We start from the raw sequence: 18,621 nt of genomic DNA on the forward strand, positions 1-18,621 counted from the left end.
ACTTGGGACGTTTTCTACGTTTCCTGCAGGCTGATGTGGATAATGGCTTACGTCTGGGTTCCATTAAGGTCCAGATTTCAGCGCTCTCCATTTTCTTTCAGAAGAAGTTGGCAGTGTTGCCTGAAGTTCAGACCTTTTTGCAAGGAGTGCTACATACTACCTTCCTTTGTGCCGCCTACGGCACCTGGAATTTGGATGTTTTGTTGGCATTTCTACAGTCCTCCTGTTTTGAACCTCTGACGGTAGAAGACAAGTACCTCACGAGGAAGACTGTGATGTTACTGGCCCTGGCTTCCGCTAGACGTGTTTCATCTGAATCAACCTATTGTGATTCCATCTTGTTCTGACGCTTCTGTTCCTCAGGAGACACTGGATGCTGTGCGTGCCTTGAAGATTTAAGTCAAGCATACAGTTCGGATCAGAAAGACTGATTGCTTGTTTGTGCTCTGATTCGCAGAAAAAGGCTTGCCTGCTTCCAAGCAGTCAATTGCTCGTTGGATTTGACTTATTATCCAACAGGCCTCTGTATCGGCTGCCTTACCTGCTCCTAAGTCTTTAAAGGCCCACTCTACTAGATCGGTGGGCTTTTCCTGGGCGGCTGCCCGTGGAGTTTCGGCCTTGCAACTATGCCAGGCCGCTACCTGGTCCAGGAAGAAAACCTTTGTGAAGTTCTACAAGTTTGATACCCTGGCCAAAGAGGATTCAGCACCACCTGACCCAATTTGGGCAGGTGGTGCTGCAGATGTCTCCGCACGTTCCCGCCCGCTCTAGAAGCTTTGGGAAATCCCCATCGTACTAATGTGTCCCCAATATCCCTTATGGATGCTAGAGAAAATAGGATTTTAAATACCTACCGGTAAATCCTTTTCTCGTAGTACATAAGGGATATTGGGCGCCCGCCTCTATGCGGTGACTTTCTGCTGATTCTCTGTTAATGTGTTACTGTACCTGTTCAACTGTTGCTGTTTACCTATAGCTGCCTGTGGGAGGGGGCATAGAGGGGAGGAGCCAGCACACCCAGTGTAAGAAATTTAAAGTGCACTGGCTTCTTTGGACACCGTCTATACCCCATCGTACTAATGTCTCCCCAATATCCCTTATGGACTACGAGAAAAGGATTTACCGGTAGGTATTTAAAATCCTATTTTTATTTTTTTGTGTGTGTTTAGATGTTTTAGGAAATATGGTGTTGACCTTTGTGTATGTACGTTTTTTTGAGGATGCTCCAGCTCAAGCTCATATCGAAATGAAACTTCACCTAATCAGCTGTTTCATCAGGGTATCTCTAAGAATGTGCTAGTCACTCCTCTGGTGGCTAAGGATCAACAAGCTCCATAAGAGTGGACCTTTCACTAAATGGGACTGAACAACTGTGACATGGCAGCGTTTGGGTTGTGAGAGGTCTGTCTTCATTATCAATTTCAGGCTTTTGGTCTCTGGATGAAAACATAGCTTAAATGTGTTGGTGTTTAACACTCTTAATTCTAAGAGCATATTGTTGTAGGGAAATCAAAATTAAGTATGTAGTCGGACACATAGCATTAGAATACCTCAGTTATCAGTAAGGTCCTTTTGTTAGCTGCAGAATGGCCAAGACAGTCTATGTATACAAATACTCCCAAAATAGCTACATGTTAGTCGTAGTGTCTTTATTTCAGACAAGGTCTACTATGTTTGTCAGGCCCTGTTTTATTTTAAGGCAAAGGGATTTTCTGGTTCATTTCATGGCTAGAACCATTGTTACGGCAACAAATTATCATAGGCTTTGGAAGAACAATGTTCCTTGGTATGAAAATAGGAAATTTTACAACTACTTCTTTCAAGTTGTTTTCCTACTGAATGAATTTGAAACAGAGCTTCATTAAGGTTCAGATTTGTGCTATCTGTGTTTTCATGCAGAATAATGTCACTCAACAGAATGTTGTACAAGGTAATGCATTTTAGTCTTCCTTTGGAACTTTATTGTTGATGGTATTACAGCAAGGCACCTGTGTACTTCAGAAACTGGAGCTTTGTCTATCTCCGCATCTGGTTTTTCTTGAGGGTGGTGTTTTCAATATTAAAAAAATCATCTCAGCTTAAGCTAGTTTTTAAATTCTGCTTAAATAGGGACGTCCTGATTCTGGTATCGTATCAGAATCTGTCTGTAGAGGAAGATGAACCTCTTCATTTATTGGATGTTAAGACATTAGAAATGTCTTGTATGTCGAATGAGCATTATTTTGCAGGCTCCTCCCCATGGTCTCTTGTCCACCAATTGCATTTTTTTTATATGTGTATAATCCTTTTTTTCCTAATTTCATTGGGGTATACGAACCCCCGACCCTTTTTTATGCTCTTGTTCTTCTGTTGCAGTTTACCAAGCTTACATGTTTTTCTCTTAACATCCTAGAGGATACTGGAGTTCCATTTAGTACCATGGGTATAGACGGGTTCACTAGGAGCCAAGGGCACTTTAAGAATTTGATAGTGTGGCCTGGCTCCTCCCTCTATGCCCTACCAGACTCAGTTTAGAAAATGTGCCCAGAGAAGCCGGTCACGCTTATGGAAGCTCCTGAAGAGTTTTCTGCATTTATTTTATATGTTTGTTATTTTCAGGCAGGGCTGGTTGGCACCAGCCTGCCAGCTTCGTGGGACTGAGGGGGGGTGGGCAGGGGCAAACTCTTGAAGGGTTAATGGTCCCGTTCCCCGCTGACAGGACACTGAGCTCCAGAGGGAACTATCCGCAAGCCCCACAGCGGCGAGCGTACATTCCCGCAGCAGGCTGACACCCCTAAGAGAGCCAGAAGAATGAAGAGTGGTGAATACTAAGCCGGCGTCCTGGCTTGCAGGTCACCGGTCTAATGGAATACGTCTCCAGACAGAGTACACAGCTGCATCGCAGTACACCTTACACAGTACCCACACTGGCAAAAACAGCCTTAAAACAGTTTTCTCTCCATTTTAAGCACCAGATTACCTCAGCCAGTATTTAAAAAAAAAAAAAAAGCCTTTGAAGGGGCGGGGCCTTTACTATGAGCTGATCCAACAGCTCACCAGCACCATTTTCCCTCTGCAGTAGACACGGACACTGACTGACAGGGACGCGCAGCTCCTCCGCAGAGACTCCAGATTACCTCAGCGGTACCAGGGGGTCATTGCAGGGGGGGAGCGATTACTAGTGTACTAAGTCCCCTATCAGGGTACTTAGTCTGCAACCCGGCTAAGCTTGGCATTAGGTATAAGGGAGCGTGGTGGAGGCTGGCTCCAAATAACTGTGTCTTCCTGTGTGTTGTCACATTTACATTATGTCGGGCAAAGAGTGTGTTTCTTGTACAAGGGAGTGTTCCTCTTCAGGGGGTTCACTACTGGGTACTCAGGGCAGTGCACCTTCACAGAATAGCGGGGCTGAACCGGAGTGGGTTAATTCCATTAAGGGAATGATCTCAAATATTTCTACAAAGCTATCCCGCAGTGAGAAAGAGACGCAACACTTAAGACAGACTATAGATGAGTTTATGAATAGAGACTCAGTCCCCAAACCAGCATCTCAATCCCCTCCCATTTGTCCGCAAGAAGGATCTCTGGCCCATATCCTGCAGTCTGACTCTGATGGGTCAGACATGGAGGAGGGTGAGGTGGATTTGCTGTCAGAGAGGTTCTGCAAATTCCTGATAAGGTGTCAGGAGTGTGAGGAATCTTATTTTAATATAAAAAAGAAGTCTTCAGTCACTTTTCCTGCGTCAGAGGAATTGAATACCCTGTTTGAAGAACCGTGGGTTAATCCTGATAAGAAATTTCAAATCCCTAAAAGGTTGCTCTCATCTTTTCCTTCTCCCCTGGAGGATAGGAAAAAATGGGGAAATCCACCGATAGTGGATGCATCAGTATCTAGGCTGTCCCGAAAAATTGTATTGCCTGTCCCTGGTGCAGATACGGCTGATCGTAAAATTGAGACTACACTCAAATCATTGTACACAGCTGCTGGGGTGGCCCAGAGACCCACTATTGCATGTACGTGGATCACAAAGTCCATTGCTAAATGGTCAGGTAACCTAATTGAGGGGTTAGATTCCTTGTCTGGGGGGGGGAGTTGTTTTACTCCTGCAGCATATACAGGACTCTGCGAACTTTATGGTGGAAGCCATAAAAGAGATTGGTTTGCTTAATGCATGCACCACCGCTATGGCAGTGTCAGCACGCAGGGGCTTGTGGCTATGCCAGTGGACTGCAGGAAAGGCGTGGAAGGCCTACCATTCAAAGGGTAGGCCTTGTTTGGAGACAAACTAGACAAATGGATCTCCAAAGCTACTGCGGGTAAGTCTACGTATCTTCCTTCCGCAGTTCCCCCAGCCAAGAAAGTTTATTCAGCTTCAAATTTACAGTCCTTTCGGACAGCCAAGTTTAGGGGAAAATGCAGAGGTGCTTCTACGGCCTCCAGAGGCGCAAGAGGTAAACCACGCAAACCAGCAACTGCAGGTGTTCAGGAACAGAGCTCAGACTCTGCTTCCTCAAAGCCTTCAGCATGACGGTGGACCGCAGTGCCTGGAGGACTGTCAGGTGGGAGCCCGACTAAAAATTCTTTAGTCACATCTGGTCAAGTTCGTGCCGGGATCCCTGGGTCATAGATCTTATTCCCAGGGCTACAGACTGGAGTTCCAAGAGCTCCTACCTCACAGATTCTTCAAATCAAGCTTACCAGCTTCACAAAAGGCAAGTATAACTTTACAGCAGGCCATCCAAAAACTGGTACAGACTCAAGTCATTGTTCCATTTCCACCTCATCTGCACAACAAGGGGGGTACTATTCCAACTTGTTTGTAGTACTGAAACTGGACGGTTCAGTACGACCAATTCTGAACCTCAAGTCCTTGAACCCGTTCTTAAGAATGTTCAAGATGGAGTCTCTGAGAGTTGTGATCTAAAGGTCTGGAGGAAGGGGAATTCCTAGTGTCTCTGGAAATCAAAGATGCGTACCTTCACATTCCGATCTGGCCGCCTCATCAGGCTTATCTACAGTTTGCACTGCAGGTCTGTGACTACCAGTTCCAGTCCTTGTTATTTGGTGTCTCCACGGCACCGATGGTGTTCTCCAAAGTGATGGCAGAGATGTTTATACTCCGCAAGCAGAGAGTGAACATAATCCGTACCTGGACGATCTTCTGATAAAAGCACTGTCCAGGGAGAGCTTTCTGGACAGCATTGGTCTCTCAACCAAACTTCTCCAGGATCACTGGTGGATTCTGAACCTTCCGAAATCTAGCCTAGAGCCAACAAAGGAGGCTCCTATTCCTGGGAATGATACTGGACACGGAGTCGCAGAAAGTGTTCCTTCTGTTGGAAAAGGCATTGGTAATCCAGTCACTGGTTCGGTATGTCCTGAAGCCAACCCGGATATCGGTGCATCTCTGCATTCGCCTTCTGGGGAAAATGGTGGCCTCTTACGAGGCGCTTCAATACAGAAGGTTTCACGCTAGACCCTTCCAGCTCGATCTGTTGGACAAATGGTCCGGATCGCATTTTCACATGCACCAGAGGATCCGTCTGTCGCCAAAAGCCAGTATCTCCCTTCTGTGGTGGCTACAGATTTCTCACCTTGTCGAAGTTCAGAGGTTCGGAATTCAGGACTGGATCCTGTTGACCACGGACGCAAGCCTCAGAGGTTGGGGAGCAGTCACCCAGGGGGTGCAGTTTCAAGAAGATGGTCAAGTCAGGAAGTTGTCCTTCCCATCTACATTCTGGAACTCAGGGCCATATACAACGCCCTTCTGCAGGCCTCTTGTCTTCACGATCGGGCCATTCAAGTTCGATACTTTGGCCTCTGAGGACCTTCAGTTTGGTCAATCAGTTCTGCAGGAACCTCAGCACTCTCCCACCCGGTTTAGGAGATTTGGTACATCCCCATGGTACTAAATGCATCCCCCGTATCCCCTAGCACGTAAGAGAAAATAGGATTTTAATTACCTACTGGTTAATCCTTTTCTCGTAGTCCATGCAGGATACTGGGCTCTCGCCCGGTGCTTTGTTCTTCCTGCACTGTTACTTTAAGTATTGTTGGTTCAGCTGTTGCTGTTCTTGTTTAAAGTTGGGTTAACATAGCTTTCCTCTGTTTTTGTGTGCTGGTTCAGAATCTCACCACTATCTTTATCTATCCTTCTCTTAAAGTATGTCCGTCTCCTCGGGCACAGTTTCCTAGACTGAGTCTGGTAGGAGATGCATACTGAGAGGAGCCAGCCCACACTATCAAATTCTTGAAGTGCCCATGGCTCCTAGTGGACCCGTCTATACCCATGGTACTAAATGGTACCCCAGTATCCTCTACGGACTACGAGAAAAGGATTTACCGGTTGGTAAATAAAATCCTATTTGGTCAGGGATGATGGACTCTTGTGTTCCGGTTTCTTTTGTGTGTGTGTGTTTTTATTATTTTCTTCTAGTTTTGTCCTTTTGATACTTTGTAAGTGAAATAACGTAGTTCCCTGCAGATTTAGCATATATAGAAGAGCAAAGTGCACAAGCAGTTTCAGTTTATTTAAAGTGCCAGTGTCCTAATGAAGGCACCCTATCCCCATGGTCAGTGCTAGATTAAGGTCTGCATGGGCCTGGAGCTGCTGCCAAAAGGGGTGTGATGGGGGTTACTGGTATGGGTGCATGACCAGTGCTGTATTTAAATATTTATGTGTGTGTATGCATGTTCGAAAGATAGAAAAAGGTCACTGGGGGTAATTCAATTATTTTTCTGCTTTTATAAGTAATGAGCTCCCGATGGAACTATTCAGTTGTTTCACCGTAGATTCTTGAGGTGGCAAGCAGAAATCTAAAAAAAAGTTCTCCGTTGGAGCGCCCAAACTTCCATTTCGGCAGCATGCCCAATAGTTTAGATGGGTTTGGCTGCTTTACCCAGTGCATTTGGGGCATGATGAGTAATGGACGCAAGTGACAGTCACATTGAATGGCTCTGACAAGCAGCTATTACTTATGGGCACGCCAGAAACAATTGGATTCTCCTCCCTAAACATAACCCTCCCTGTTATGGTGGGGGTGGTCGGTGTTGCCAGCGGAATATTTTGTTATATCCGCACTGTTATAACCGTGGTATTAGTACATCATACTTATTGTCTCTTGCACTTGTGCGTTTAAAAATAAAATGGTTGTACACTGTGGTGCGCCCCCTCTTCCACTCTTATAAATACATTTTATAGATAGATATAGACATAGGCCTGTTGGCTTATGACACCTCACCTCAGGAGGATCAATGTCCAGTCCAGTCAGTCTACCAGGACCGAGCTGCTTGCTGTCATTGGTGCTGCTTTTGCTTCCTGTTGCGGTGGTGGCTGGGCTTAGAAGGAGGCGCCATGCCACTGTATATGTGGCGCCAGCGTGTGTATATAGTTTTTGCCTACAACAGTGTTTAGTTCTCTGGTGCAACAGGAGGGAGGGGCAGCCCACTGCCCCTGGAGTGAGGGGGAATTTGAGCGACCACTGGCAGGCTGCTTCAGCAGGAAAACATTTTTTCCTGTCTACAGCAGCAGCAGATGCTGTGGGCCTGTTTTGATCGAGGCCTGAAGCTGCAGCTCCATCCTCCCCATTGTTAATCCGGCCGTGCCCATGGTCCAGGTCCCTAATAAATTCAGAGAAGAAGATATAAGAGAGGTATAAAAACCATGTTTTCAGTAACCTATACAAGTTATTTCTTTTAAACTTCTGCTTTCCAGACAGCTCTGATTGACCCCACAATCTTGAATCACAAGGACATTAATCGTTTCTTGCTAATTTGTTTGGGACTTGTTCACCCACTGTCCATTTTTCTTCCAGACTGGTTTAACTCCCTTAATGGAAGCTGCGTCTGGTGGATATGCAGAAGTGGGACGGGTGCTGCTAGACAAAGGTGCAGATGTTAATGCTCCCCCAGTGCCATCTTCAAGGGATACAGCTCTGACTATTGCTGCAGACAAGGGCCACTACAAGTTCTGTGAGCTGCTTATTAGCAGGTACATGTCGAAGACATTGTTTAAGATATAAATATATATATGTATATATATATGTGTGTGTGTGTGTGTGTGTGTGTATGTGTATATATATATATATATATATATATGTCATCATCTCAGTAGGGGACCCAAAAATGTGGGATTTTGGATAAGATATACATCTTGTGATAGGAGAGTTCCCCTTTTGGAGATTTTGGGATTTTTTTTTTTTTTCTAAATAGTATTCTCTGCCCTGCATACAATTTTAACCTAAGCAAATGTACTTACTTTCTCTTTGTGGAAATGGTTAGTAATGCTTTCTTTTCATTTGTCGGAGAAGGCCTTCATATGTGTGTATTTATCTATTGAATTACAGTATATACATAGAGCTATAATATTTGAGCTTGAGGAAAATGGTTATCGCATTTGCTTGTGCCAGTCGTGGTGGGCAAGAGCGTATGTGTTATACATAATGTATACATATACATTATGTATGTGTGTATATGTAATTAAATAAACTAGAGTATAGATATACAGTAGTGTTTTTATTGAACCAATTTCTTCCAGGGGAGCTCATATTGATGTGCGCAACAAGAAGGGGAACACTCCACTTTGGCTGGCAGCAAATGGAGGTCATTTGGATGTTGTTCAACTGCTTGTGCAAGCTGGAGCAGATGTAGATGCAGCAGACAATAGGAAAATAACTCCTCTTATGGCAGCCTTTAGAAAGGTATGTCTTTTACTGCAGAATATACAGCAATGTTTCAAACTGGGACACAACTTAATTACATTTTTCTTGAACTCTTCATGGTTTTCTGCATTGCAGGGTCATGTTAAAGTAGTGCGTTACCTTGTGAAAGAGGTAAACCAGTTCCCATCAGACTCTGAGTGCATGAGGTACATTGCCACTATTACAGATAAGGTAAGGGCGAAGTAAGTGCATCAATATATATATATATAATGATTTTATTATTGTGTTTATTTTTCTTACTTTGTTTTATACTGTATATACCCTTTAAGTCTGATCTTTTCCATTTCATCTGTTTGTCATACAGCATTCTTGAAATTAGATTTTAACAAATTGCTGCTGTAAAGCATACTTGCCTTCTTTTGTAAAAACATTGTGTAAGCAACACTTACTACTAAAGTGTGAGCTTTTTTTGTGGAGAATGTTGCCCATAGCAACCAGAGTCTGTCTATTATGTTCTAGAACCAGCTAGATAAATGTTAAGTGATATTTGATTGGTTGCTATGGGCTACATCCCCTCTTCTAAAAAAAAACAAAAACACATCTTAGTAAATATACCCCTCATTGTTTAAATAAAGGGTGTACCACTTCGTCTGAAAGTCAGGCTGCTGGCACACTTGGGGTATGGTTAGTGGTGTGAGGAGCTGGCACTTTAACAAAACTGACCCTTTTGACCCTTTCTCTTTAATCCATATTGGGGAACACTGCTGTACTGTGGGGTATAAACGGTGCAAGTGCTGGAGCAGAGCTTGTTGATCTGACTTCTCCTCCTCTATGCCCCTCCCCTAGAAGAAAGCTTTTTTTAAATGTTGTGCTTATGGGGTAGGGTAGGTTGTTTCTTCTGTGTAGGAGATTCTTTTAGTTTTATTCACTCGGGTGTACAGATATTCAACTGAACACCTGCACTGAGAGTGCGGGCACCAGTGCTTATAGCTGCATTCTGCTACTTCCAGCTCTCCATCAGTGCGCTCCAGTCAGTTTAGGTTCCCCAGCCCACAAAGTAAACTGGGACTAAGTACCTGTGACGTGTAATGTAACTTGACCACGCTGACCATTCCATAACTCGTGGAAGAGCTAGAATTTATTCTTGGCTGTCCCATTCCACATACACGGCGGAGACAACTTGTAAATGGATTGTTCGGAGCGGAAGGAGTTTCTATCAGTGACGTGAAGAGCCCATATTGAAAAGATATCTGCCATTAGCACACAGATGAGTGCTGCTGATCCACCTAAGGAAGTTGAGATCCGTAAAAGACACAGTGGGTCATCTCTGTCACACCTCGATGACTGTGTGGACCAGGCTAACAATTTTCTTTAATTACCCTTTCTCCGCTATTATTTTTTATTTTCATTCATTAAAAATGGTCTGATTTAAAGCATTGATAATATTGTTTCAGGAGATGTTGAAGAAGTGCCACCTTTGTATGGAGTCAATTGTGCAAGCCAAAGATAGACAGGCTGCTGAAGCTAACAAAAATGCTAGTATCCTATTGGAGGAACTGGATCTAGAAAAGGTAGAGCTGTTTTTCCAGGTTTAAATTCCAAGTTCACCAGTAGTAATAGGATTTTTTTTCCAAATTGAACGATGAGAACTGGTTTCCTTACTAAATGTAACAATTAAGTGATAATTAAGTCATGTCTGCTGAATATATTCGTAGGCTTATTAACCTTTACATGGCATTGACATATTAAGCGCCACTTTCCAGAGTTTTTTAGTCATTTATATTCTACCCTACCCCAATTTTGCTCATTTTATATTATCTGCCACACAAAAGCATTAGCTTAGCAGTATGTATTTGTTAATGTGAGAAACTCGTGCAAACCTGGAGGGAACATACAAATGCCACAGAGATAATGCCTTGGTTGGAATAGAACGTATAACCCCAGCAACTTGACTCTGCAACACCCAGCTTAAACAGACCTGCTTAATGGTGGTATAGCGACAGTATTCTCTTAAGAAGGTGAACTAATTTATTGTCTACATTGCAGTGTTTTATGCACAGCACATACTTGGTGCGTGGGGGGGCTCTTATGAAGTAGTGAAGGACTGTAGTAGATTATTTCTAGTTTTTTTGTTTCCTTTTAGCTGAGAGAGGAAAGCAGAAGACTGGCTTTGGCTGCAAAGCGAGAAAAAAGGAAGGAGAAGCGGAGAAAGAAGAAAGAGGAGCAGAGGCGGAAGCTGGAGGAAATCGAAGCTAAAAATAAAGAAAACTTTGAGATCCAAGCTGCTCTAGAGAAAGAAAAGCAAAAAGTTGAAGGTGAAACAATCTTTAATGACTATTCAATGTACTATGAGTATAGGTGCATTGTCGAGTATGAAACCAGGGGTTGATGCAACAACATTGCATCTATATTTGCAATCTTAGCAGCACCAGCACAGCTGTATCTCATAGATCTCTTCACTAGATAGCTTTGTTTTGCATTCTGTAAACGTCACCAAAAGTTATAACTTTTAATGAAACCATTAACAAGGCACCATATGTAATAATGACCAGCTTCTAATTATCAAAATTTGTTTACATTAGCATCCTGCCACTGCAGCAGTCTTACAGCACGACCCATCTTACTGCAGAGGCGTCACTTACCACAATGACACCCGAAACAGGGCTGCGGAAAAAGAGGTGGGGCTCCACCGGAACAGGGTGGTGGTTCACATCCCGACCCCTGTTTTCGTCAGGTGTTCGGGATATGCGTGTTGCCCCCGTGGAGTGCAGTGGCTGCAGTGCCAGCTCCTGCACAGTGACAGGAGCCGAGTGCTGCACATAATGTTACAGTGCAGCACCCAGCTCCTGTCACTGAGCAGGAGTTTGCATTTTGATGTCTGCCCTCGGCGGGTGACACCCGGGAGCTAGCCGCACCCAGCGCACCCCTCTTGTGACACCACTGCTTACTGTACTGGCATGTGCCACAGTCTGTTTTGTACGGCTCCTCCACCTTCTTAGCTAAATACATATTCAGGCTCACTGCTGTTACAGATGTGGGGCTGTTTGGTGCCACTGCAACAGTAGTGTATGAGGACAAATCTGTAGTTACCATGTAGAGAGGACCACATGCTGTTACATGCCAGAAATCAGAGAAGCATGGATTTAGATTCAGCAATAAGTCCCTTAGTTGTAACCACAGATTAGGACCCTATGCATGTGAGCTGTTTCAGGCAAAAATGTTGCTATAGAACAGTAATCGCTAGTATGACTGTTGGCTAAACTTAAAACGTTTCATCTTTGTGTTCATTAGATGAGCCCTCCGTTTTAACAGAACCACCTAGTGCAACTACAACCACCACAATTGGCATATCTGCTACATGGACCACTCTAGCAGGCTCTCATGGAAAAAGAAATAATACTATTACCACAAGCAGCATGAAGAGGAAAAGCAGAAAGAACAAAATTGCGGAAAATGTGCAGATTATCTTTGATGACCAGCTCCCTATTACGTATGGGCAGCAGGAGAAGCTAAATGGAGAGTCGAAAAGTAGCAGCACCAGTGAAAGTGGAGACAGCGACAACATGAGAATCTCAAGCTGTAGCGATGAGAGCAGCAACAGCAGCAATAAGAGTGACAATCATTCTTCTACCAATGATGGCAGTCTACATGGCAAAAAGAAGCCTTCTGTTCTAGTGTCCTCTCCAAAGGTGGAAAGAAAAGTGTCTTCTAAAACTTCAGTAAAGTGAGTCTTTTATGATATGTTCTAGATTTTGTTTACATGAGTAGAATATACACTTTTATTAAGCACACACTAGTTCTTAAAATATTGTATATTTAAATTTGTATGTAAAATATATATGTGTGTGTGTGTGTGTGTGTGTGACTAGCTGTGCCCACGTGCGACCTGTTTGCCAGAGCTTAGGCACACATGCAATCCTATGGATCGTAGATGCGTATGCAGTGCACACGTACGGCGTCGGGCACACTAGTCACGGCAAACGGCTCATGATTGCCGCGGCAATCGGGTAATATCAGCAAGGAGTCATCTGAATATGTTAATGCTGGACCATAAATGTAAAAGTTGTCTTTTGTTTTAAGTGGCTTTCATGTCATCTTCATTGATTGCTATATATATATATATATATATATATTACACACCAACCCATCAGCCATAGCATTGGAACCAACGACAGGTAAAGTGAATAACACTGATAATCTCGTTACAATGGCACTATCAAGGGGTGGAATATATTAGGCAACAATGGTGTGTTCTTGACCCCCTTTTTTTTTTTTCTGGTCCACTCTGAAAAACTGCTGTACTCGCAGAATTCATAAGTGCAGAACTCTTGCTAATGCTCGTGCTGCTGCGAGTGCCATAAATCATTCCACACATTAAAGTTTGTCAGATCATTTCATTTACCCATTTTTTTTCATGAGTAATGCATTTCATTAGTCTGTGCATACCTTTGCCTTTCTGTTCTTATACAGATTCAGACAACCTATGTTGCCGGCCAGTATATTGCTCCGTATATTGCAGAGCTTACTCTGCTTACAGTACAGCCATAGCTGTATTCCATCCATCTTATAAGGAAAGGCGTCAGTTCTACTTAGCGGGGGAGACGTAAAACACAGCCACACTGTTTTCGGGAAGGAGTTTACTGAACAGTCACTGACGTGGCTGCCACCTTGGTTGCACCAGCGCTAGGCCCCAGCGATTAGTGTGAGGCCGTGATCCCTGGGGTTGATGTCAGCAGTGGGGGGGGGGGGGGGGGGGTAAGATGCTCCCTTGGTCGCCCCTCCCCACCGGTTCATGACAAGTTTCCTACGAGTTTCCCTCCATGAACTGATTTCCTGCTTACATCTGAGACTCTGTGTATCTAAAGGACCCAGTCGCAGCATAGGCGGCTGTGTGACTGGTGCGTCGGTGTTCACTTGGACGTCTGTACTCACTGGGCGTTTGTGTACACTGTTGGCGTCTGGATCCACTCAGCGTTCACGAACGTATTGATCGATCCTGGAAGCGGGGTGAAGTCTCCCTGTATCCCACTCTCCTGAGCCGGATGATACAGCACTAAGTCTCTACCTAACATTAAGTATGAGTAGTTGGATAAGTGCCTGATGCATATGAGTCAGTAAACTATTGCTGCTGTTTTCTTTCGCTGTGCGACTGAATATATTTAAAGTCCTGTATAAGGTAATGCAGTAATACGTATGTTTCTCCTACATACTTGAAATGTATCTGTAGTTGAATATGTGCTCATATTGCTTATTATACTAATGTATAACTTGTGACCGATTGCTAGTGTGATTGCTGACTTTACTATTCCTGTCAGGTTCTGTGTATATACTGATCCTCAATGTTGGTGCAAGGGATCGGATTATATGCCACTTTAACAAGTTTTAAAGTGATTTTAGTTACAAATTGTGTTGTTAACACTTGTACAGGTGTGGGATTTGTTTATCATGTCTGAGAGGCAAGGGTGAGAAGGATACACTCTCCACAGCAGCACCAACACTGATTTCATGTTTGTCATACAAAGCTGGGTTAACCTCAGGATCTGGTTGAAAATGGATTATGTGCAAATTGTTTTAGCTTTCACCAAAGCCTCATGAATAATCCAAGGCAGGCACAGGTTCAGGTTGAACCCCTATGGGCTTCTTTTGCACAGACATTATCCAATATAGCTGAGCGGATAAGGCCAGCTCCTATACCAGGGATATGTTACCCTGTTAACTCTTACATGCAACATTCCCCCTGGGGTTTATCACATCCAGTCCAGGAATCTGCAGCATTTCAACAGAAACAGGCTGAAAGGCCTGTGGAAAGTAAATCACAGAGACCTGAAACAACATCTTTACAGTCTACACATGTTTCAAATGGGGACTCTTCAGAGGATGAGGACTCTTCGCATTCCGGGTCTGCATACAGAGATGAGGATGAAGGTCCCAGCTCACTGGATATACCTGAGCTGCTTAGTACTGTGAAAATCATTCTATCCTTAGAGGAGGCAGCAAAGCCTTTGTTAAAATCCAAGGCACCTGTGTTTAAATGTCACAAAACAGTCAGTACTGAATTTCGGGGTCAGAACAGCTGGCGGAGATTATGCAAGATGCTTGGGTTACACCCAGTAAGAAGTCTAGAATTCCAAAGAAATTTAATTCCCGTTATCCTCTTCCTGCCGGGGACTGTTTAAAAAGTGAAGTGGCTCCCAAAATAGATACGCACGTCATGTGACAATCTACATTGCCTCTGCCTTCAACATTTTTACATGATGTAACGGATTGGAAAATAGATGGTTTTTAAAAAAAACATTTTCTCCTTGTCTGGGGCAATTGTAAGACCAGCCATGGCTTCAGCCTGGATGGCAGAAGCAGTGGCAACCTGGGCTCATGCATTGGAGGATGATGTTTCATTGGCATCTAGAGCGCAAAAATTCCATATTGCACATATTAAACAGGTGGCTATTTTTATGGAAGATGCAGCCATGGATATGGGTACTATTGCCTCTCAAGCATCAGCCTCAGCAGTAGCAGCTCGCAGAGCTCTTTGGCTAAGTACATGGAAGGCTGACTCAGAGTCCAAGAAAGTTCTAGAGTCTTTGCCTATTACTGGAGATATATATTTTTTTGGTAAAGGCTTAAACAATATTTTGGAGTCAGAAGCAGATTCCAAGGAAGTGACGTTTCCTTCAACACAAATCTAGACCTAGGTTTTCGGCCCTTTCCGACCCAGGGAAAAGCAAAAGGAAAGGGTTATTGCAAACACTCTCAATCTGACAAGTCTGGTAAGACTAAAAAGCATTGGGTTACCAGAGGGCCTGCTTCTAAGCCAAAAGATAAGCCATCAGCCTGAAGGTGCTGGCCGCCACCTGGGGGATCCCAGGGTGGGAGGGGGACTTCTTCATTTTGCACAGATCTGGCAGCAGTCCACCACAGATCCCTGGGTGCAAGAAGTGATATCTCACGGTTATGTGTGAAACACCCTCCCTAAAAGTTCTTTTGTACCAACCCGTCTTCAGTGGAAACGAAGGCCAGGGCCTTGCAAGAGGCAGTTCAGAAGTTACTTCAGTCAGGAGTGATAATTCCAGTTCTTCCTGCGCAATGAGGACAAGGTTTTTATTCCAACCTGTTTCTAGTTCAGAAGCCAAATGGGTCATTCCGGCCAATACATTTTGGGTGCCTCTTTTTCATATGGAAACTTTACGTTCCATTATTTTGGCCAGGAAGCCAGAGGATTTTATGGTATCCCTGGATATCCAGGATGCATACTTGCATGTTCCTATAGCACAGTACCATCAGTGCTACCTCAGGTTTGCTATCCTCCAGCAACACTTTCAGTTTCAGGCCCTATCATTTGGACTGACTACAGCTCCAAGACTATTCACCAAAATGATGGTGGTAATGGCGGCTTATCTCCGTCGACAGGGGATAAAGATTTTTCCATACCGCGACGATTTATTAATCCTGGCACAATCTCAGGAATTGCTTCAGTGTCTTCTGCAACAGACAATAGCTTGTTTACAGAGACACGGTTGACTCATAAATTGGGCAAAGTCGTCCCTGGTTCCGTCACAACGGATGACTCACTTGGGGGCTGTATTTGATTCGGGTCTTCAGAGAGTAGTTTTACCTCTGAACAAAATATCCACAATGCAGTCGAGGATTCAGGAGCTGCTACACAGTCCAAGGGTATCCATTCACACAGCGACGCATGTGAATGGGATCTATGGTGTCAGCATTTGACATGGCGTATGCTCAGTTCCACTCGAGGCCTATGCAACGTCTGATCCTTTCCAAATGGAATGGGTTACATCAGACAATAAAAACTCAGACTATGGTCCTTCATCTGGAAGTAAGAAGTTCATTAGCCTGGTGGCTACAGACATCCCATCTGGACAAAAGGAGACCCTTTTGGATCTCAGATTGGGAGGTTCTGACAACGGATGCCAGCCTTCAGGGCTGGGGAACAGTGTCAGAAAAAAGTTACTTCCAAGGGCAGTGGACCAAGGAAGAAAGTTGCCTGCCAACAAATATATTGGAACTTCGGGCCATATATATGGCACTCATTCAGGCAAAGGACATTCTTCAGTGGAAACCAGTTCAGATTTGCCCGGACAATGCAGTAGCGTACCTCAATCATCAGGGAGGAACTCGCAGCCAAAAGGCAATGAAGGCGGTAAGCCGCAAGTTAAGGTGGGCAGAACTTCATCATCCAGCCTTGTCCGCAGTGTTCATTCTGGAGTCCTAAACTGGGAAGCAGATTTTCTCAGTCGACGCGCCATTCATGCAAACGAATGGGCTTTATACCCGAGTGGGGGTTGCCAGAGATAGATCTCATGGCTTCCCGTCAGGACAGCAAAGTTCCCGCATACGAGTCAAGGACAACGGATCCCAAAGCGACCTTTGTAGATGCCCTGTCAGTAAGATGGGACTTTCATACTTTCATCTGGCCTATGTATTTCCACCGATCACCCTGTTGCCCAGGGTGATGTGAACGGTAAAACAGGGAAAGGGTGCTGTGATACTAATAGCTCAGGCTTGGCCCAAAAGACATAGGTACACAGATCTGCAGAGGCTGTCAGTGGATACTCCGTTTCTACTCCCTCAACGTCCAGTTCTGCTGTCTCAGGGTCCTTGTTATTACAAGCACCTGGATTGACGGTGTGGCTCTTGAGACTTCTATCCTGAAAGCAAGAGGATTTTCACAACAGGTAATTCAAACAATGCTTACCAATGAAACCATCCTAGCTCGCATTTATTACCGAATATGGCAGGCTTATATTCAGTGGTGCAGTGCCAGGAAATTTGACCTTGGGTCTTTCAGAGTTTCTATAGTCCTAGCATTCCTTCAGGCAGGAATGGACAAAGGTCTACGGGTGGTTTCCTTGAGAGTTCAGGTGTGATCATTGACTGTATGGTTTTAAAAGATAATTGCTGAACTACAGGAAGTTTTTTGCGCTTTTTTCCAAGGAATACTTCACATCCATCCTCCTTCTGTTCCTCCTACAGCTCCTTGGGATCTAAGTTTAGTTCTAAAGGCGCTTCAAGTTGCCCCATTTGAACCACTAAAGCAAGTGGATCTTAAATGGTTGACAGCTAAAGTTCTCTTTCTACTAGCTATTGCTTCAGCTAGAAGAGTTTCAGACTTGGGGGCATTATGTCACCCTCCTTTTCTGATATTTCATCCAGATAGAGCGGTTCTCAGAATCAAATTTGGTTATCTTCCTAAGATGGTGTCTAAATTCCACATTAACAAAGAAATTGTAGTCCCGGCTTTCCAAGGGCCGGACCTTTCTGCGGGAGATGCATCATTGGATCTACGTGGATCATACCAGTGCCATCAGAAAGGCAGACACTCTTTGTTCTCTACGGATTTCACAAGCGAGGATGGCCTGCTGACAAGCAGATCCTGGCAAGGAGGTTTCGGATGACTATTTCAGAAGCATATTCTCAAGCTGATCTCCCTATTTCGACTAATGTCTCTGCTCATTCTACCCGTAAGGTAGGACCTTCATGGGCAGCACAACGTGGTGCTACAGCCGAACAGATATGTAAGGCAGCCACATGGTCTTCCATTAACACATTCATTAGACATTATGCCTTTGATACCTTTGCCTCTCAATACACTGCATTCGGGCGAAGGATTCTCATGTCCAATCAGGAGCGTCCCCTCCACTAAAATTGCTTTGGGACTTCCCAATGTTTATCCATTGGATAATCTGTGGACCCTGCAGGAGAAATAAGCAGTTATGGTAGACTTACAGTCGATAACTCTGTTTCTCCTAAGTCCACAGTATCCACAGGGATACTACCCTGACGCACCTGGTTTGAGGATCCTTACACCTACTAACCTCTTCCTTCTTGTACGGAAGTGTGTACATGTGTGTTCTTCTCACCTGATTAGGGCTATCTATGATGCTCCTGCCCTGAGCATTAGAAAACAACTGATTTGCCTGAGCTAGGAGGCGGGGATATAGGGGACTGACCATGCTTTTGATT

General features: G+C 44.3%; 1 protein-coding gene across 6 annotated transcripts in view; it reads left to right on the forward strand.

The window, feature by feature from the left end:
- Window positions 1–18,621, forward strand: part of ANKRD17 (ankyrin repeat domain 17) — a 405,562-nt gene that overhangs the window by 348,742 nt on the left and 38,199 nt on the right. For all 6 annotated transcript variants that reach the window (XM_063920096.1, XM_063920092.1, XM_063920091.1 and 3 more), the window contains 6 exons: window positions 7,795–7,970; window positions 8,517–8,679; window positions 8,776–8,871; window positions 10,095–10,211; window positions 10,784–10,955; window positions 11,932–12,364. In XM_063920096.1, the coding sequence (XP_063776166.1) occupies window positions 7,795–7,970; window positions 8,517–8,679; window positions 8,776–8,871; window positions 10,095–10,211; window positions 10,784–10,955; window positions 11,932–12,364 (1,157 nt within the window). The remainder of the gene's footprint in view (window positions 1–7,794; window positions 7,971–8,516; window positions 8,680–8,775; window positions 8,872–10,094; window positions 10,212–10,783; window positions 10,956–11,931; window positions 12,365–18,621) is intronic.

This window comes from Pseudophryne corroboree, chromosome 1 (assembly GCF_028390025.1).
Source record: "Pseudophryne corroboree isolate aPseCor3 chromosome 1, aPseCor3.hap2, whole genome shotgun sequence".
Classification (NCBI taxonomy): Eukaryota; Metazoa; Chordata; class Amphibia; order Anura; family Myobatrachidae; genus Pseudophryne; species Pseudophryne corroboree.